Genomic DNA, 21,940 nt, shown 5'->3' on the forward strand with positions numbered 1-21,940 from the left:
TATGATTGGTGATTACCTTGAAAAACAAAAATAGTGTTTTGACACCCTTGCACTTGAACACAGTTTAAACCATAACTAGAATCAGATTACATTTACAGAAGCATCAAAACTCAATATACCAACTCTGGCTGCTTTGGATTCTATACCTGGCCTCCCAACAGGATGAGAAGGTACAAGGGCAGGTGGTACAATAGTCTGCTGTGGCACAGTTGTGTAGGTGACTGAAGTTTGGCTCGTTTCTGCTGAGTTACTGGAGAAACCGATGACAGGGGCTGCACTGACACATGCAGACGTTGATATCACTGATGAATTTCCCATCATCTAGGAAAAATAAGGAACAAGGAACAAATAAGGAATAAGGAACAAATTTACACAAATTTCTGGCTTGACAGATCTCGCGCATATCGGGAGCGAGGACACTTGCAGGGCAAGATTTCCAATATTTTATGCAGATCTTGCCCAGCACACGTCCTCAAAAATCTTGCACCTGAAAAAGCAGGCGCATTGCCTACTTTAACAGGCGCAAGTGTTTAAAAATACACAAACACATTTTAAAATAAAGTTATAAAAACACATTTTATTGTTAAAAACCCTCCCCACAACACTAAGTTTATTTTAAGGCATAATTAAAAAACTTTAAAAAGTCAGGAAAATATTTCTTTTTTTTTAAATAAAGAACTTTAATTTATGAATCTTAAATATGTAGTGTATTTTTCTATTTTTTTTTATTGGTGTTGCGGTTTCTCATTCTTAATAATGGGAACTCCGAGTTCCCATTATGAATGAGAAAATACTGTACCTTGATTGGCTGCCTCGAGCCATGTGACTCCAGCTCCAGGCCTGCGCATGTCGCGATGTGCACGCACTCCGATGCGTAGGACTGAAGGCCTCAGAATCTGAAGTTCGTGCGGATGCAGCAGGAACAAGTAGTTGCGCATCTTTAACTTTTTCAGTCTTTTGCCCGTAGGAAGACCTCGATCAGAATTTCAGGCCCATTAAATACTTCCACTTTAGGGAACAAGTTCTATATTCCAAAAACAATTACAACTAATAATTCATATTTAGCCAGTAAGCAGCACATAATGAACTGAAACCCACAGTCCAGGCACTCACACTCAACATAAACCCATTTTTCCCTCAAAAAGGGACTAGGAAGTCGAATTACTTTAGGTTCAGTGCTGGGCCCCCAGCTATTTACAATATACATGAATGATTTAGACAAAGGAATTGAATGTAATATCGCCAAGTTTGCAGATGACACTAAGCTGGGTGGCAGTGTGAGGAGGATGCCAAGAGGCTGCAGGGTGACTTGGACAGGTTAGGCGAGTGGGAAAATGCATGGCTGATGCAGTATAATGTGGATAAATGTGAGGTTATCCACTTTGGGGGCACAAACAGGAAGGCAGATTATCTGAATGGTGACAGATTAGGAAAAGGGGAGGTGCATCGAGACCTGGATGTCATGGTACATCAAGTCATTGAAAGTAGGCATGCAAGTACAGCAGGCGGTGAAGAGGGCAAATGGCATGTTGGCCTTCATAGCGAGAGGATTTGAGTATAGGAGCAGAGAGATCTTACTGCAGTTGTACAGGGCCTTGGTGAGGCCACACCTTGAATATTGTGTACAGTGTTGGTCTCCTAATCTGAGGAAGGACATCCTTGCTATTGAGGAAGTGCAGCAAAGGTTCACCAGACTGATTTCCGGGATGGCAGGACTGACATAAGATGACATAAGACTGGATCGACTAGCCTTGTATTCACTGGAATTTAGAAGAATGAGGGGGAATCTTATAAAAACATAAAATTCTGACGGGATTGGACAGGTTAGATGCAGGAAGAATGTTCCTGATGTTGGGGAAGTCCAGAACCAGGGGTCACAGTCTAAGGATAAGGGGTAAGCCATTTAGGACTGAGATGAGGAAAAACTTCACTCAGAATTGTGAACCTGTGGAATTCTCTACCACAAAGTTGTTGAGGCCAGTTCGTTAGATATATTCAAAAGGGAATTTGATGTGGCCCTTACAGCTAAAGGGATCAACGGGTATGGAGAGAAAGCAGGAATGGGGTACTGAAGTTGCATGATCATATTGAATGGTGGTGCAGGCTCGAAGGGCCGAATGGCCTACTCCTGCACCTATTTTCTATGTTTCTATGTGTCTTCTGTACATCGTACATGCCTCTGATCCATACAGGAGGGCAGGTACTATTACAGCCCTGTAGACCATGAGCTTGGTGGTAGGTTTGAGGGCCTGGTCTTTGAACACTCTTTTCCTCAGGTGGCCGAAGGCTGCACTGGCACACTGGAGGCGATGTTGAATCTCCGCCTCAATGTCTGCCTTTGTTGACAAGAGGCTCCCGAGGTATGGGAAGTGGTCCACGTGAGGGCCACGCCGTGAATCGTGATGACTGGGGGGGCCAGTGCCATGTGGCGAGGGCAGGCTCATGGAGAACCTGTGTCTTATGGATTAGTGTAAGGCCTATGCTTTCATATGCCTCGGTGAATACATCGACTATATCCTGGAGTTCTGCCTCAGAATGTGCACAGACACAGGCGTCACCTGCGTACTGCAGTTCAACGACAGAGCTTTGGGTGATCTTGGACCTGGTCTGGAGGCGACGTAGGTTAAACAGCTTCCCACTGGTTCTGCAGTTTAGTTTCACTCCAGCTGGGAGCTTGTTGACAGTGAGGTGGTGCATGGCAGCGAGGAAGATTGAAAAGTGGGTTGGCACGATGACAGCCCTGTTTGACCCCGGTCCAGATGTGAAATGGGTCTAATGGATCCGCTGGAAAGGATCACAGCCTGCATGTCGTCGTGGAGCAGGCAAAGAACGTTGAAAAACTTTTGGGGGCATCCAAAATGGAGGAGGACACTCCATAAACCCTCACGGTCGACAGTCTCAAAGGCCTTTGTGAGATCGAAAAAGGCCATGTATAAGGGCTGGCGCTGCTCCCTGCATTTTCCCTGCAGTTGTCGTGCTGCAAAGATCATGTCAGTTTTTCCCCATAGGGGATGAAATCCACACTGCGACTCTGGGAGGAGCTCCTCGGCCACAGGGAGAAAACGGTTGAGGAGAGCTCTAGCGACAACCAGTGGTTGATAGCAGGGAAATTTCCCTGCAGTTACCGCAGTCGGATTTGTTCCCCTTTTTAAAAATGGACACGATTACTGCATCTCAGATCTCCTGGCATGCACTCCTCCCTTCAAATGAGCACGATGAGGTCATGTATCTGCACCAACAGCGTCTCTCCACCATATTTTAGTGCCTCAGCAGGAATTCCATCAGCACCCATAGCCTTGTTACTTTTGCGCTGTTTTATGGCTTTGCCTACTTCGTGCAGCGTTGGGGTTTCACTAAGGTGGTGGCGGGTTGCATGCTGTGGGATGAAGTTGCCAACACGCGAGTCAAAGGCAGTGTCTTGATTGAGGAGATCTTCAAAGTGTTCCTTCCATCGGGCCCCGACAGCCTCGGTATCCTTGATGAGTGTTTCCCCGTTCTTGGCCAGGAGTGGGGTGGGGCCTTGGGAGTTTGGACAGTAGGTGGTCTTGACTGCAATGAAGAATCCTCGCATGTCGTGGCTGTCGGCTAGTTGTTGTATTAACTGCGCTTTCTCCATCCACCACCTGTTCTTTAAGTCCTGGGTTTTTTCTTGAACCTCAGCCTTGAGCCATCTGTAACATTGCTTTGCAGCTCCAGAGTTGGGTTGTTGCTTGAGACTCACAAATGCTCTACGCTTACGATCTATTAGTTCTTGGATCTCCTGATTGTTTACATCAAACCAGTCCTGGTGTTTTCTGATTGAGTGACCAAGTGTCTCTTCACAGGCACTGGTTATGGAGGCCTGGAGGGCAGACCAAGCACTGTGGGCATTGAGTATCTCAGGGTCAAGGCACGCCAGAATGGCTGAGAGGCATGGCTGTATAGGGCTCTCTTAGCTGGGTCTTTAAGTGCCCCGGTATTAACTTTTTTGCGGCACTGCTTCTGCTGTCCTCTCTGCTTTGGGACTATGTTAATATTGATGACGGATCAGATTAGGCGATAGTCCATCCAGCAGTCGTCAGCTCCTATCATGGCGCATGTGTTCCAGGATAGGGGAAGGCAAAGGGTCATGAGGCGTTCGTTAATCCCGCAGGAGTGAGTCTTTCAGGCGGACGACCAGTTCATTTTTGACGGCAAAGCAGACGTTCTCCCTCTGGTTTTCTTTTCCAGAAAAAGGTATAACCTCCATCATGTCCCTTGAGCTGGCCTTCCCCTGCCCGCCGGGTCTCGCTTTGGGCGGCGATGTCGATGTCAAAGCGTCTAAGTTCCCAGGCAACTATGGCGGTGCAGCCTGTCGCTGTTGGAGTTGTCCATTAGGGTCCTGATGTTCCAAGTCCCGAACTTTATATTAGATGAGTGGAAGATGCCGGTGCGCGAGTTCTTTTAACGTGGGGTGGTCGTTGCAAACCGACTACCACACGGGCTTAGCTGAGCAAGGTCTTGGTCCAGTGGCAAGGGGGTCCAAGATGACTGGGGACCAGTCACCTAAGAACTCACTTTTAGAGTGGAAGCAAGTCTTCAACACAGACAGTCCCTTAAAATCAAGGAAGACACAAGACACCAATGGGCAAAGGATGAATCATAAATTTTATTGCAATAAACTAACAAAAATTCCCCCCACCAAAAGAAAACCATACAATATACAAGGTTATGTTCCAGGGCACTGAACAACACGAAGTCCCTTAAATCATCAACAAAACTTTTTTTTTTTTTTTTTTTTTAAATGGCGGGACTTTCAGCTGGGGTGAAAAAAACCTCCCTTGTGTAACATCTGATTTTGCGTTCCCGATCATGGAACTTCATTTTTTGCCAAATTTTGCAGACGATGGCCATTACCGCCCCGAAATTTCAAAAGTCGAAAATCCAGCTCTTTGAATTACTCCTTAAATTACAGCCTAAGAATACTGATCTGGTCACTTTCTTCATGGCATCAAGTGGTCCAGTCAGCAATCTCATTTGTACCACAAATTGCTCAATTCACAATAACTATACTGTCTTCATATACTATTAGAAACATTTATTTTTAATCCTGCAATGTGGTCAGACAAGAAGGCATTGCGCAATATATCAGGTCACACATTGCAATTTGGGAGGGCTCATAAACTGTAACTGGAAACTCTCAAAACAAAAGCAACCCAATTTGTTCTGGTATTAGCTAGTTTGGAAATATTATTGCAGTGGGAAATGGATTCAGCTCTTCCAATCCCCAATTTAAACAATAATCATCATCAAATGAATTAGCCAAGTATAGGGAAATGGAGTCATGTGCAATCAGGATTAAAGACATTTGAGTTTTTGAAGGATCACTATATGGAATGAAGCAAGTTGTACATCAATGATCAAAGCATTATCTTAAGTGTTATAATTCGGCCTATACACCAATAGATACTCAACAATTACAAGCATTTGTAATGACATTTCCAAAGATGATAAATCAACATATGCCAAGTCCCTCACTAATGCAATGGGCACATCCATTAAACAGAACACTATGAAAAGCCTGAAATTATTAAGTATTCAGTTGATTACTTTCTTTTCAAAAAATGGAAGTGTTTGCTCGTACTTAACACCAGATTGCAGGCAGGAATAGGAATAAAATCAATAGCTTTGTTCCGGGAAAAAGTGTACCTGCTGTGAATAACTGAAGTGTGCGCCAACCTGGCTCTCCTGGGGTGACACTGCAGCAGAGCATCCTTCCTGAATAGACTACAAGACAAACAATGAGTTTTTCCCCCCTACGGCAATGGAATAACATTCCTCGGCTAAAGCCCAATGTATATAAAACAGGAAAAACCTTTGGCACGTCTGCAGTATAAAAAATTTGAAGTTGCTAACTTATCAAAAAATTCTTGCTACATTGAATACAGTACCTGCAGGCTGAGGTTCCCTTCTCGGTATCCACCACCCCCACACTCTCTCTTCTCTTCTCTTCCCTTCACCCCCCCCCCCCATCTCTTTCTTTCTCTTCCCTCCCAAAAAAAAAAACAATCCTGGAGGATTGCTTGGCTGAACAGAAAATTTTGTGAACCAGATATTGTGGGTGATTAAGAAGAGGATCATCTGCCCAATCGACTGAAGTCACGGTTGAGACTAAACAAAACTATTACACAATCCAATTTGGATGATACAGGTGCACACATTAAAAGGTAATTCTACAACCATTTAAGTTCTGTATTGCAGCAGTGACCTGCAAGGCAGTAACCGGATAATTTTGAACCCAAGTTCAGCAGTTTACAATCAGAACTCCAAGAATACTTTACTGCCTATAACTTGAACTGATTTTATTTTATTTTTTTTTTTTAAATAAAATGTTTTTACTTTTAAGACAATACACATGGGTGAATAGGTAATGCAATTTGATATTACATAGCACCTGAAACCATAGGGCATAAATGCGTCTCACCTCCGACTCCCCAAAGCCTTTCCACCATCTACAAGGTACAAGTCAGGAGTGTGATTGAATACTCTCCACTTGCCTGGATGTGTGCAGCTCCAACACTCAAGAACCTCGACACCATCCAGGACAAAAGCAGCCCGCTCGATTGGCATCCCATCCACCACCTCATTCACTCCCTCCACCACCGGCGCTGCAGTATGCACCATCTACAAATGCACTGCAGCAACTCGCCAAGGCTTCTTCGGCAGCACCTCCCAAACCCGCAACCTCTACCGCCTAGGAGGGCAAGTGCAGCAGGTGCTGCAAGTTCCCCTCCAAGTTACACGCCATCCTGATGTAGAAATAGAATGCCGTTCTCACATCGTCGCTGGGTCTAAATCCTGGAACTCCCTCCATAACAGGACTGCAGCGGTTCAAGAAAACGACTCACTACCACCTTCTCAAGGGCAATTATGGATGGACAATAAATGCTGGCCTTGCCAGCGACACCCACATCCCACGAACGAATTAAAAACAATGACATTTCCACCTTCCCCTTCCCTCCCCCCCGAACACATTACCAAGTACAAACTCTTTTTTGGATATTAAAACGTATAAATGACAAATTGGTAACATCTCCTTCCCCTGCACTTCAAGTACATCAAGCTCTTGAAATTTCAGCCAAAGTTTCCAAACGATGATCTGGTTGGGAAATCGTAAATTTCAACTACAATGCAGTTTGGTTTCTTGAACTACATGATATTTAGAACAATGTGTTTCTATACATTATTTCTCCCTGCAGTTTGTTTCTCCAAATGCAACAAGACTATACGGTACAATGGGCATCAGCACTCCACTTGCCTTATGTGTCAATGGTCACATTCTCTAAATCAAAGATGCATTGCAGGTGATCAAGATGGGGAAAAAAGAGACAGGATAGTTCATACCACAAACTTTGCCATGACCATTTAATGCCTGGTCAGGATTGGTGAACAGATTAACAATGAAAATTTAAAGATAAGTAACAGATTTTGACTCCCAAAAACATCCAGAAGCGGACCATTGTCAGAGAAATGGAGCTAAATCAATTTGAATGCCATGTGCTTACGCCTGTCAATTTCTATCTCAATGTTAAAAACAGATTAAAAATTTATCCTGAATTAAGCTTGGGTACAGGTTGCTTGGCAAAGAATCAAAGCATAACGTGGCCCCAGAACACAATTTCAAGGCTCAAATGGATAGCGAAAAGTCCATTACAAGTAAATCTCCGTAAACTGACAATGTTTGTTGAAAGATGTTTGCTATGCACAATTTGTCACTATTCCCATGTTTCAAAGGTTGATAAAGTTACATAGGGCCCAAGTTTCGAGCCGCGCCTAGAACGGCGCAGTCCCGACCTGGACGCCCATTTTTCGCGCCATAAAGTGCGCCTAAAAAAAACCTCCAGATTCTCCAGCTCCCTGCAGGTCCTCTGGCCCTCGGCGCGGCGCAGCGCAGCAGAAGCTGTAGGGGGCGGAGCCAGGTCCCTGCACTGAAAACAGTGCCGGGACCTCTGCACATGTGCGCTACAGTGGGCGCGCATGTGCAGTAGCTCCAGGCGCCGGAAACTGTGTGGGAGGGGCCGAAACACGCAGCCCCTAGCCCTGCGTGAATAAGGCTCCTCCCACGGCCAGCTCCTGCTTCCTCCCGACCCGACTAGACACCCGCTTCCGGACCCGACTCCCGCTCACCCCGACCCGACCTCCCTCCCACCACCCCCCCGACCCGACGCCACTGCCACCTACCTGTAAATCTGGTGCTGGGGACGGGCCCTGCCCGAAGTCTCGGGCCCAGCCCGTTCAGCCTCCCTCCCCCCGCCCCCCTTCTCCTTCCTTCCACCCCCCCCTCCTTCCTTCCTTTCGCCCCCCCCTTCCTTCCTTTCCCCCCCCCTCCTTCCTTTCCTTTCCCCTCCTTCCTTCCTCCCCCCCCTCCTTCCTTCCTTTCCCCCTTCCTTCCTTCCTTTCCCCCTTCCTTCTCCCCCCCTCCTTCCTTCCTTTCCTCCCCTCCTTCCTTCTCCCCCCCTCCTTCCTTCCTTTCCTCCCCTCCTTCCTTCCTTCCTTTCCCCCCCCCCTCCTTCCTTCCTTTTCCCCCCCCCTCCTTCCCCCCCCTCCTTCCTTTCCTTTCCCCTCCTTCCTTCCTCCCCCCCCTCCTTCCTTCCTTCCTTTCCCCCCCTTCCTTCTCCCCCCTCCTTCCTTCCTTTCCTTTCCCCTCCTTCCTTCCTTCCCCCCCCCCCTCCTTCCTTCCTTTCCCCCTCCCCCTCCTTCCTTCCTTTCCCCCTCCCTCCTTCCTTCCTTTCCTTTCCCCTCCTTCCTTCCTTCCCCCCCCCCCTCCTTCCTTCCTTTCCCCCTCCCCCTCCTTCCTTCCTTTCCCCTCCCCCTCCTTCCTTCCTTTCCTCCCTCCCCTCCTTCCTTCCTTTCCCCCTCCCCCTCCTTCCTTCCTTTCTCCCCCCCTCCTTCCTTCCTTTCTCCCCCCCCTCCTTCCTTCCTTTCTCCCCCCCCTCCTTCCTTCCTTTCTCCCCCCCCTCCTTCCTTCCTTTCTCCCCCCCCCTCCTTTCATCCCCTTCTCCCCCCCCTCCTTTCATCCCCTTCTCCCCCCCCTCCTTTCATCCCCTTCTCCCCCCCCCTCCTTTCATCCCCTTCTCCCCCCCCCCCTCTCTCTCTGCTCTCCCCCCTCTCTCAGAAACACAGACACAGACAGACAGAGATAGAGACACTGACAGAGACACACGGGGGGGGGGGGGGGTGGGCGGCATCCCAGCATGCTGTTGGAGGGCTCCCGGTGCTGCAGTCGGTAAGTAGAAAATGTTTTATTTATTGATTTTTTAAAAATTATTTGATTAATTTTTTTTGATTGATTTATTGGTTGATTTATTGATGGATTTATCATTTATTATTGATGATGGCTCTTTATTTGTAAAACTGAAGTGTTTAATGTTTGTAAACTTCCCTTTAAACACCCCCCCCCCCCACCATTCCCTACGCCTGATTTGTAACCTACGCCCGATTTTCTAAGGTGTCGACAAGGTTTTTGAGCGTACAAAAATCTTCACTAGTCTAAGTTAGTTTGGAGTAAGTTTTCACTGACGAAACTTTGAAAACAGGCGTAAGTGGCCAGACACGCCCCCTTTTGAAAAAAAAATTATGTTCCAAAGTGAAACTGTTCTAACTGACTAGAACTGGAGCAAACTAAATGACAAGAATTCCGATTTCTAAGATATTCCGTTCTACACCAGTTGCTCCTAAAAATCAGGAGCAAATCATGTGGAAACTTGGGGCCAGAGTCTACAGCAAAGAAACAGGCCATTTCGCCCATCTGGTCTTGCAACCTTTATGCTCCACACGAGCCTCCTCACATCCCTTTTTATCTTACCTGAACAGCATATCGTTCTACTCCTTTCTCCCTCATGTGCTTATCCAGCTTCTCCTTAAATACATCTATGCTACTCACCTCAACTACTCCTTATGGTAGCGCATTCCACATTTGACCCACCCCCGAGTAAAGAAGTTTCTCCTGAATTACCTATTGGCTTTATAACTTATATTTCTGATCTCTAGTTTTAGATTCACTGAAAGTGGAAACATTCTCTACGTCTACCTTGTCGAACCCTTTCACAATCTTAAATACCTCTCTATCAGGATACCCCTTGGCCTTCTCTTTTCTAGAGAAAGGAGCCCCAGCCTGTTCAGCCGTTCTGGATAAGTATATCCTCTCAGCTCTGGTATCATCCTTGTGAATCTTTTTTGCACATCACCAGTGCCTCTATATCCCAATATGGAGACCAGAACTGTGCACAGTACCCCAAGTGCAGTCTAACCAAGGTTCTGTACATTTAACATAATTTTCTGATTTTTAATTCCATCCCTCTAGCAATGAACCCCAGCACTTGGTTTGCTTTTATTTTTTTTAAATGGCCTTATTAACCTGCGCCACTATGTGGTGTATCTGTACCTCTAGATATCTTTGCTCCTCTATCCCATTTCGACTATTATCCAAGCTGCATGTGGCCTCCTTATATGACCTATCAAATTGCACCACCTCACACTTGTGTATATTGAAATTCATTTCCAATTACATGCCCATTCTGCAAATTTATTAATGTCTGAAAATGGTGAAAAGTTCTCATCTATGATTCGCAGTTCCTGAGGGTGCAAAATGCTGCTCAGAATGGAAAAGATTTTTTAGCTCTATAAAAAGCAAATATATATTACACAAATAGTAACACTAATATTTTAATGGTGACATTATATTTACTACATAAAGAAAAATACTATTCAACTGAGAAGTACATATAATGGAAAACAATTCAGTACATTTTAAATTCTACTCTATCGGGTACATTCATGCATTGTCTCCCAAATTAAAACTACACAATTGCTGAAATTAAACCAAGTTGGTCATTTGATCTGTTGGACAAGTTAAGGTTTATATAAACTTTGAAATTTAGTTTACGTTCAAACTTGGCTTAATGTTCAAAAATACAGGAAAAAGACTGCCTTAAAAATAAATTGTTAAATGAAGCGTACTTACTAGGTTTGCTGTAGACTCTGCTGCATTATACACTGTTGGATCTGAATATCCGGAATCTGTGAAAAAATTGAAGTCATACGTTTCTGGAAACTAGCAAGACAGGAATCAATTACACTTAAAATGGGAACTGAATATTGAATATCCAAAAACATTAAGCTAGCTAAAAAATGCAACTGCACTATTTGACCTAAAAATTACATTTTAAATTCCTGTATTATATAAAGTGCAAGTCACAATGAACAAACCCTAGAGGGTCTGGGATACAGTCTCTCAGCATATACAGATCAAGTACAAATTAAATTGTTTAACATCCTTTTGTCTCAAATGTCCTATCAGCTCGAATTAATTCAGAAAGTGTAACTGATGGAAGAGGAGAAATGAGCTCATCTCAGTTCTTCATCCAGGAATCGTCATACCAACAAGGTGTGCATATACTTCAGAAGAAAATACAAGTTACTTTTAATGAGGGATCTTAAGCAGGTAACAATTTTAGTTTGCCTGTAAATGAATAGCAGGAATTCAGAATCCTTCTAATTTCCCCCCAATGTAAACGCACTTTAAACTATTCCAGCTACTAGCCTGATGCCAATTTAAACTTCTACAAAGTATTTAATGATTAATGTCAAAACAACTTACTTGCAAATCAAGCAATCAGCATTAATTAAATTAGAACTCCAGAAACTGATTTCACTTAAACAGACATTATTTAGTGGATGCTTTGCAAGACGACATCTTACAGTTTACAACATCCCAACATTCTTTGCATGAATTCAACAGAGGGCTGCACTGAGAAGCACAATAAAATGTTGAGCGTTTTAAAATGGACTTTAAAAAGAAAGATGATGCATAAATATCCACCCATACATTCTTAAAGCAATGCTGAACATTAATTCATTCAAGATATACATAGGCCAAAAAAAAGAGAATACTAGAATCCACATTGATTTTACCATCCAGATTCAAATCCACTAAATCACTGAATTGGTTTCAATCAATTAAGAGCTGGATTTTAGATCATCTTCAAATCTTCATGAACCATTTTTTGATGAAAGGCAAGTAGGCAGATAGGAAGACAACCAGCTCACAGATTTCTACCAGTAATGCTCTGGTTGCTAGGAAGGTCACAAAGGTGTACTGCTTGGAGTTGGAGTAGACATATTCCCACAGAGAGTAGGAAACAAGACAGTTATAGGCCAGGGGAAGGCAAAAAAAAGTTACTAGACTCATGTCTTAGAATCTTACAGCACAGAAGGGGGCCCTCGTTGTGCCTGTGCCAGCTCTTCAAAGGAGCTTTCCAATTTAATCCCACACCTCAGCTTCTTCCCCACAACAGCTAGCAGCTGAGTTTAAGGCGCGAGGAAAAATCAGATCATGCCAATCCACAACAGGACCTGGATAACACCCAGTCTTGGGCCAACAAGTGGCAAGTTAACTCTCACCACATAACTGGCAGGTAACCATAGTCTCAAACAACAAAACCTAGTCATCTCCCCTTGACCTTCAACAGCACTGCCATTGCCGAGTCCAGCAACAATATCTTGAGTGTTACCATTAACCAGATGATGAATTGGACCAGCCACATCAAAACTGTGGCTACAAGAACACGACAAAGGCTGGATTATCTGCAGTGTGGGATGATGGACTAAGTAGGATGATGGAATGCTCACCACTCACCTGGAAGATGCCTAACACTCACCTGGAAGATGTCAGACACATCAAGGTGTATGGTGAGAAAGCAGGAATGGGGTACTGAAGTTGCATGTTCAGCCATGAACTCATTGAATGGCGGTGCAGGCTAGAAGGGCCGAATGGCCTACGCCTGCACCTATTTTCTATGTTTCTATGTCTATGTTTCTATCAGGACAGAACCGTTCACTTTATTGGTGCCCTGGTTATCCCTCATTCACCCGCCCTGTGTGTGGCCTACAGCATGCACTCGACCAATTCATGTTTACTTCAACAGCACCTCTCTTCTCTGCAATCTCTACCGAGAAAGACAAGACCAGCAATGTCTTGGGAACATCACCTCTAACTGTCCCTCAAAGTCATAAACCAGCCTGACCTGAACATACATGACCATTCCATCAATATCCTTGAATTCCCTATTTAATACAATTATAGGAGCATGACGATCACCAGGAACACAGTGGTTCAACAATGACCACCCTGTCTGAGGGCACGAGGGATGGGCAATAAATGTGGCCAAGTCAGCATTGCCCACGTGCCGAGGAAAAAAATAAAACTCAGTACAACTTTATAAACTTTTTGTATAACTTGAGAAAAAGACAGGTAATAGATTTACTAATAGAATTTATAAAAGTTTATTAAAATTGCTGTAGCTTCATTACAAACTCGAGAATCTTCAGCTGCACCATACCAACCTGATGCTGCATAAATAAAGTCTTCATGATATTCTCCTGAGAACAGAAATAGCATCAGTCAAATTTTCTAGGTGGAAATTTAATGTAAAACTTGACACCAGTGAGAAGCTATGTTAAAAAGGATCATGACCACCATTTACCAGGATGATTAGCAATACAGCTCTTCACTCGGTGTAATTTTGTGCAGCAATCTACAACTTTTTTTTTAAATGAGCAATTCCATTTGTAAACAAAGAACTTGGTCACAACATTTTAAAGCGAAAGTTTAACATACACCAAATACTTAATTGGAAAATCAAATTACTAAGACAATCACCCTCACTTCTTACCCGGTAAGCTTAAGGTATCTATCATAATATATGACAATGTACCCATGAAGCAAGGTCAGACTGTTAAGTGGGTAGGAACATACAAGCATCAGTTCAACACAGGCATGTGAAAAAATGAATCAACTGGTGAGCCACCAGTATTGCTGCTGAAGATACAACAATATTGTCAAGTACACGCATATGGCTACATTAAATTTCAGTATAAAATTTATACATAGCTACTCAATATCCATAATGACTCACTGAATTAATGCAATGCCACTGATGGAAAAACCTTCAGACACCTTGCTTCTATGGAATTCCCTCTCTAAGTCTATAGCTGATAGGATTAGAAACCGGTTAAAAAGGAGGCAACATAGAGGAGGAAGTTAATACCAGTTTCCCCAGAGTGGTTGGGAGCGAGTAGTATTGTCCCATAGGGTTCTGTTCTGTGGCATCCAAATTTGCAGACAATACTAAAATAGAAGGCACAGTAAATGATTCTGCAGCACAAAAGAATTTGCAAGGGTATAAAGTGGTAGAATAGGCAAAAAAATAAAAGTAGCAGGTGGCTTTCAATGCAAGTGTGCAGCGGCACTTTTTGGTTTCAAATGATGTAATAATTACACTTTGATTGAGGGAAGATTGGGAGTTGTGGAAAAGTAGAGGGATTTAAGGTTTCGGTTCAAATGACATTAAAAGCAGCTCCTGAAGTAGAGATGACTGCACAAAAGTCTAATTGAACACTAGGTTTTATGAAGAGATATAGGGCCCGAATTTGATCAAAGCCAAGTTCTGCCCATTTACTGTTGAAAAGACCACTAAGATCCCGACAGTACTTTGGGCGAAGTTCAGTGGAAAAAAAAGGGGGGAGAAAAAGCGTCGGCGGAAAACAATGGTTTTTTTCTTCAGCAGTTCTGGGTGGTAGAGGGTGGTAGGTGGGATTCTGGGCGGCAACTGCAATCCTGGAGAAAGTTACGAGGCTGGAGTTAGGTCCAGGGAGGGGGGGAAAACGCATAAAAAAAAAAAAAATGTTCAACAAATAAAAAAACATCACAATCAAAAAACCTTCAGAAGAATCCTTTCAAACAAAATTGCTGCAAAAGAATTAAAGGAAAAAATCTCACTAACCTTTTCTTGCAGGCCTTCATACCTACCGTCCCGGTAAGGCCTGCTTCCATGCGGCGGTCTTTTCTCCTGCAGGAGCGGAGGAGCCCTCGGATGAATCTCGGGTGGGAGGATGTTTTTCGGCGTTGCTTGCCGGCGCACGCTTCCCAGCGGTTCTTTCAAACTGCCGGCGTGAGGGCCTCACCAATCTCGCACGGAGGGGAGAGCGCCGAAAAAAATGGAGACCCCGCCAAAAAGACTCGGCAGCAGCCGGCAGCAAGGTCATGAATTTCAGGCCTATAGGGGCCGAAATTGCCCACCGACCATTTGAAATTCAGCACTTCGGGGATTTTTTTTGGAGCGTGGTGGAAGTGCCCTCATCATGGGGGCAAGTCAGAGCGCCTGTCACTAGCGGGGCGGAGTAGCTGAGGTTGTCAGTCATCGCGCTGGCGTGTCACACTGGGCCTCCACGGAGGGTTTCGGCCGGGCCAGTGGCCTGGCACCCAAGAGGGGTTTGCCAGGCTGCCTATTGGCAACCCAGCCAAACCCGCGGCCATAATTGTCGGCCCGACATGGCAGTCGGCCGACAAAAAAAAAGCTGGCGTCAATGGCAATGCCACCTCCCCTTTAAAGGACAACCGTGCCGTGCCACAGAGTGTAGACAGCAAAAGCTGTCAGGGGCACCGACCTGTGGTGGGGCCGCTCCTGCGGGGAAATTCCGGAAAAGAGGGAATTTCAGGAAGGGAATCGGCGTGTGCACCAGGAAAACAGGTGGACTGGTCAGGTTTGGAGTGGTCCTGGACACAGCTCCAAACCCAAGGGCAATTTTCAAAATGGCAGCCCCTCCGTAGAGACTCGGCAGCCATTCCGCACTGACTTGTGGCCACCAGTTTCAGAATGTCTGTTTGGGCTGAATGGCATGGTTCTTTATTGCAATTTCTGTGCATTTACCCCCCTTAAAGTTTTTGTTTCCAATGAACACGACCAATTTAAGCCAACTTCTATAACTTAGCATTGAAAGGCACGGGATCTTTCTGATTAGTATTAGAAGGCTGCCTGGCATGTTTACCCAACTGGTGTGTCACGTGAAACTAAATAATCATGGAAGAGCTTAAACCCATTTGATTCCTATAGAGGTAATCTTGTTTTGAGGCACCCAGGCAGAGGGCCAAGGATTGAATCTTGGTCTCAACTAATTTTCAAACTTGGCTATCCTCTATGAGATTCAGATAAGTTTTGAATCACTGATGGAGAGAGTTAAAAAAAAAAACCCTACGATAACATGAGTGACTGAAAAGTCCATTAGGATAACCACAAATACCTGTACTACATCTATCTCCCCCTAACTGACAATATTGAAAGAGCATAAACCAGATTAAGAAACCCACAAATAGGAATTTTCAAAATAAAACGGGTGTAATTACTTCAACATCGCATATTCTTACCACCATCACTTGGTTCATCGGCATCTTCAGAGGAGGAATTGACCTGCTTGCCAACGGAGACCGGGCTTCCTCCTCTAGCTACCCAGTACCCAGCTGGAGCTTGTACAACTGGAGGGGAAGCAGACTGGCTCTAAGTGAGAAGCATAGGAGAACAATTAATTTGGCGTTTTAGAATGAAATGAACCTTACAATCAATCAATGAAATTAAGATCAAGTTAAATCCCATAATATAGAAGCCCCATCATACTGCAACTGAAAATTAATGCCACATTAATGCCATATCATAAAATGTTGCACAGTATCAAGCATTTAAGTGAGAACACTGGAAAAAGGTCCTTAAAAGTAGTAAAGCCATCCAACTTCTACAAAAAAAAAGTTAAGGAAACCTTGAGCTCACCAGAGAGAAACCTGCCTTTCTACTGTATCAGATATGGCTTTGAACTAGTCTCGTCAAACAAGTGAAGGCTGCAGCCATTTTAAACTTTATGCATAATGTCCTACAAAAAGCAGAGAGATGTCAATCGAGAAATAAATACTGGCCAGAAAAGGTGCTTTGGAACATTATCATGGGTTCTTTGATAGCCATGTGAACCACCCGAACAGGTGGATGGAGCCTCGGTTTAATATATCAGATCTGAAGAATGTCACCGCTTGACAATGAAGTACTCCGTCAATATTACACTCAACTATCAGCCTAGATGTGTGCTCACTTCCAGGGAATGTGCATCAACTGTAAGGCTCTACATGCTCCCTATTAAAACAGTCGATGGAGTGTCTTTTAAATTAATATCTGGTAAGCAGTCCTATTTGTCTAGTTGCACAAATTTTATCTGTTCTTCGACAATTAGTTATGCCGGCTTTTCCCTTTACTGGCCCTTGAAAAATCCTGTCTACATCCTACCGACTCTGCTCCTACCACTTGCCTTTCTCTCTGTATTCTGCTCTGGTTGCCATTTCCAACCTCCCATCCATGCCTCTTGAGGAACATCAAGTTAACAGGCAAGCAATAGTGAGAATTGAAAGGAGAAATGGTGAGGGAAGGAGAGATGGAGAGCAGATGGCAAAAAAACGAGACACAAGTGGTAACTGGGTCAAAATGAGAACGAGGAGGCAGCATCAGGCATAGAACTGGGGGGGGGGGGGGTAAAAGAGATTGTTCACAGAAGAATAATTGAGGATCAAAAGAAAAGCAGCCCAAGTGGCAAAATGGAGCAGCAGACTCAGTTCAGGAGGACACAGCATTTATTACCCAACTTAGAGGGATGCAGGAGAGGATCTCCATCTGTCCGACAGAGGAGACAGCGAGCGATGTGAAGGCACTGCAGAACTCGCAGGAAAGTGTTATCTTATTGCCTTCATGTTGGTTTCACTACCACCCTGGTGACATTGTCCATGACCCTCAAGAGTGCAAAAGAACTCCACAGAAACAAAATGCAAAATAGTACCAAAAAGGAACAAATGTGAAACATAAAAAGATATGAGAGAACGCACAAGCACCATCAACACAGACAATTAAGAGACAGAATGTATCCTGCGACTTACCATGTCTTGGGAGATCCACCATATTAAGCCTTGCATAAAGCACATGCTTTCAGCATGCATTAGTATTCTATAACACTTTTCATTTCATAAAATTAATATACACTGACACACTAAGCAATGCCACTAAGGAGATAAACTCTGAAGATAGACGTGCTTAACAAGTTTAATGCAAATGTGATACTTAATATTTTTTGTTGGCACAATATAATACTGTCTGCAATTATTCACTCACATGTACAGGAGGAAAAGCTGGTTCATTTCCTTCTTCAATTTCATAAAAAGCTACAGTTTCTTCAATTGTTCTTGGTTCCTCCTCATTCTCTGGTATATAGCCAAACTGGCAATCCTGGTTAACATAGTGAATGGGTCTGCGACTTCTGCTGTAAGAGCTTGTGGAAAATCAGAAATAAATTCAAAGTACAATTAATGCCATGCTAGGTGGTCATATCAAACCAATTCTGAACAATTTATACTTATGGGTAGCACAAAGATTAAATAACCTCTCTCTAAACTGAAATCTATTGTAAAGGATGACATTTTGTACTCTAGTCCATTATGGATCAAAATGCAACATCCTTCAGTGGTAATTTATGTCTATGTATTTCAATTTCCTTTTGTTTTGCATAAACTAAACCCACTGCTACAAAAACTAGATTCATTCTGAAATTACAGATTTTGCTTTATTACCAGCTACACAACACATCCTAATGCCAGAATGTACATCCATTTCCCATGAAGACTCTAATTTAATGTGCACTAAATTGCAAAATGTTAGCCAGCTAGAAGAATTTGGAAGGAATGGACAACATATTCTTTAGAAGGCAGCACCTTTAAGAAAACGTTATTGAAAATCAGTATGGAAGAAGTTAAAGATTACCATTTGGTCATAGAAGCTTGTATTCGCAATGAGTTAAACTAAGGTGCTCCCCAATATGCCTGTTCTTCACCTCTCCTCCAAATTGATTTTCTTCAGTCCTTCCTCCAAGTCACTGTACATGCTTCCCCCAGCAAAGAACATTATTAGCAGATAATCTGATCTTTTACTTTTACCAAAGCTGCTCTGAAACAAATTAACTGGAAGCAACATGAATGGCCCAGACACATTTTACCTCAGATTTTAACTCCTGAGTTAGCTCCAAGGAATTGGTTCAGCATCTTTTCCCCCTCCCCCACTAGAACAATCAAGATCCAGCATAACTATTTCAAAAAAAAATCATCCAGCGTCCAAAATAAATGCTTCTAATTTTTTTTTATAAAGCTGAAGCAGACCCACTTTAACTGCATAATCAGTTCTAATAAATGTATTCATGTAATTGCAAGTAGCGTGCCTCAAAGCAAGTTATATGCCCTCAGGCACATGAGGTATATGCCCACGAGAGGAAAAATGTCACTACAGAACCTTTTTTTTTGAGTGAAGGGCAATTTGAAGCTTTAAGTTCAGCTGGGTACATTCTGTAATACACATCATTCCACACATTCCAATGGGATGAGCAATGTAAAAATCTCTCAGCTCATTTAATTATTACAGTAAAAAAATTGAGAACACTCCATTTTAAGCTTGAGAGATTAAACTAAAGTGATCATAAATGCAGCTCTCAGTCAAAGATGACCTTGTATGGAGTTTATAGAATCAGAAAAAACTCCAAGTTATTGTGGAATCCCATAAATTATAGGGTTGTGACAGTGAAGATCTATCAATTGTCTGTTGGGCTGCAGATAGATTCTCAGTTCAGTAAAACTATTACATTCCTTAATTTACCCAATCAATCACTTAAAAAAAATTGTCAAACATGACTTGCCTTTGACAAATCTGTACTGGCTGCTTTTAATTACCCCATGCATTTCTAACTGTTCACAAATTACATCTCAAATTATGAATTCTGAAAGTTTGCTCACAAATATTGACCAGTTTATAGCTGTCCTTCTACTGAATATTGCCAATTAGGGCGACATTGGATTGTCCCTGTATCAAAAGTAATTTAAGTGTGTTTTTTTGTGAAAAAAGGAGCACAAACAATAAACACCAAATTATACAAGAAAACTTAAAGTAAATCATAAATTATTTATTAATAGGTGTCCACTATGCAGTCCAGTCCCTCCAGCACCCACCAGTTGCTCTCTATTCTTGAAGGAAAGTACTGTTCCTTTGCATTCCTCCTCCCACCATTCCACCTTCAGCAGTACAGCCTTCACTTACCTGGATTTCCCCCTAGTTATTCCACTATGCCCTTCAAAAACCTACCTCCGACATTTCCCCCAACAATGCGTTGCATCTCTTTTTGATTCAAAGTCATCCCTTGGGCCATTTTCCTATATTACACACTAAACAAATGCACTTTGCTGATGTACTGTACAAATTTCAACTTCCATTAGGCTAGAAAGAGGGAGTATTGAAATGTAGGCAAATAAACCTCAACCTCATGTGTTAACATCTGGTTACAGGATAGTATTGGCAAAGACCCCCTTGGAACTATGCATTTATCTGTCCTCTTTATTAGGATTGGCATGCGTGTCAAGAGGAAGCAGCACAGAGAGAGGAAGAGCTGCAGTACTTTTAATTATAAACAGAAATCTAGAAATACACAGCATTTGAAAGAGAAAGTTGGTTTAGCATTTCAGGCGTAACCCTTGAAAACCATATGTCGTCTTCAAATACTGATCTACATACAGTGCACTCAGCATTCAGTTTTTCCTTTTTAAAAGTTCACTGTAGATAAGGAGAAATTAGCTGTATGTACTCATCTTACCCATAGGAGAATGCTTCAAAAAAAAAGTCAACTTAAAAAATCTCCAACTTCAGAGCCATATAACCTGGTAACATTATTTTATTAAGTTTGGAACTCATTACCGAGATCGATAGGTGAAATTGTCATAATGTTGATAACACCTCTTTCCTGGCCCAGAAAAGCCATAGATGTAGTCAGGATCAACAAAGCCATGTTGACTCACAAATCGAGTGGCCTGATTCCTGGGAAGGAAGAGATCAGAAAAACACATTTTTTTTTCCCTCCACACATTTTATTAAAATCACCCAAGACTGGGAATTATTTGCTTTCAAGTGTACTTGGCTTATGACAAAATACATGAGCTAGTCACTGCAGACATGCAACCATGTCCCCCTCATTCCCCCTACTTCACACTCCAACACCCTTCCCTCATGGTGGCACAATTAATTGCATTCAATATATATATATATATATTCATTTCAAGGTATACAGTAGAGTTCTTTTAAAAAAGGTGAAGTAACCAGGTTTTTTCCCACTATCCTGGATATAATTGCATCTATTGCCCTCATCTTCTCGTGCTGAATTGGGGCTATCAAAATTCAAATATCCTCAACGATCACTATTTTAATACACTTTTGAGATGAGCCACTATATCCATGCTAAGAATAGTCAACATAACAAATGGAACTACCCAAACGTGCACATTTAAAATGCTATAAAACATTACCACCATTTTATACTTGGCAGGCTCAACTGATTTATTTTCCCCAAAGTCTAAATCTTAAAAGTCCCAATCCTAAACATTTGTAATTCACAAACCTGGATGGAGCATAGTTGTTTCTTCCAGTTCTAGGAGGTGGTGGAGGGACCCTGTACTGGTCATAATGAGCAAAGTTGCCACTTTGAGGTGAAGGAAGGGGAGAAGATCTTCCAGAAGGAAGATTATGCTGCAAACGCGGAGGAAGCACAGACTGACCCCTGCCATAGGCAAATGCCATAAAAACCTGTTTCCCACGAACCTTCTTTATAAATCGTCTACGTGACTTTGGATCAAGGTCTGTAATAAAAATAGGTCAGCAAGTAGAGAATAGAATTGACCAAACACAACAAAGGCTTCTGGAGTTTTAAAAAAAATGTTAAAAAAGCAATTCCCAAAATAGCTGGTCAGTAATTTAATAGATTTTATTATACTGGATCATAAGCTGCTTCCACTCTAGGGGTGGAAGCAAACAGTAACAGAGTAGAACTCTTTAAATTCAAGTAAACTAATGCCAGATTGGATCAGACTGTACAATGAAAAACAATAATCAGACCATAAAACACCAGTGACTAGGGAGCTGAGCAAGATAAAGCAGCAAAGAGACGAGACACAACACCAGTTTGGGCTGGATTTGCATCAAGAAGAGTGGTGAAAGAAATGCTATCCATTTCCTTAAGTACTCACTTTATT

The 21,940-nt window shown here is 43.0% G+C and overlaps 1 protein-coding gene across 1 annotated transcript in view; it reads right to left on the reverse strand.

The window, feature by feature from the left end:
* The window catches only part of alg13 (ALG13 UDP-N-acetylglucosaminyltransferase subunit), a 125,137-nt gene that overhangs the window by 10,762 nt on the left and 92,435 nt on the right, over positions 1-21,940 (reverse strand). The window contains exons 17-24 of the mRNA XM_070883944.1: positions 21,310-21,547; positions 20,613-20,732; positions 17,997-18,153; positions 16,223-16,352; positions 13,363-13,398; positions 10,982-11,037; positions 5,668-5,745; positions 147-321 (exon numbers count right to left, since the gene is read on the reverse strand). Of these exons, the coding sequence (XP_070740045.1) occupies positions 147-321; positions 5,668-5,745; positions 10,982-11,037; positions 13,363-13,398; positions 16,223-16,352; positions 17,997-18,153; positions 20,613-20,732; positions 21,310-21,547 (990 nt within the window). The remainder of the gene's footprint in view (positions 1-146; positions 322-5,667; positions 5,746-10,981; positions 11,038-13,362; positions 13,399-16,222; positions 16,353-17,996; positions 18,154-20,612; positions 20,733-21,309; positions 21,548-21,940) is intronic.

The sequence above is a fragment of the Pristiophorus japonicus genome, chromosome 6 (assembly GCF_044704955.1).
Source record: "Pristiophorus japonicus isolate sPriJap1 chromosome 6, sPriJap1.hap1, whole genome shotgun sequence".
Lineage (NCBI taxonomy): Eukaryota > Metazoa > Chordata > Chondrichthyes > Pristiophoridae > Pristiophorus > Pristiophorus japonicus.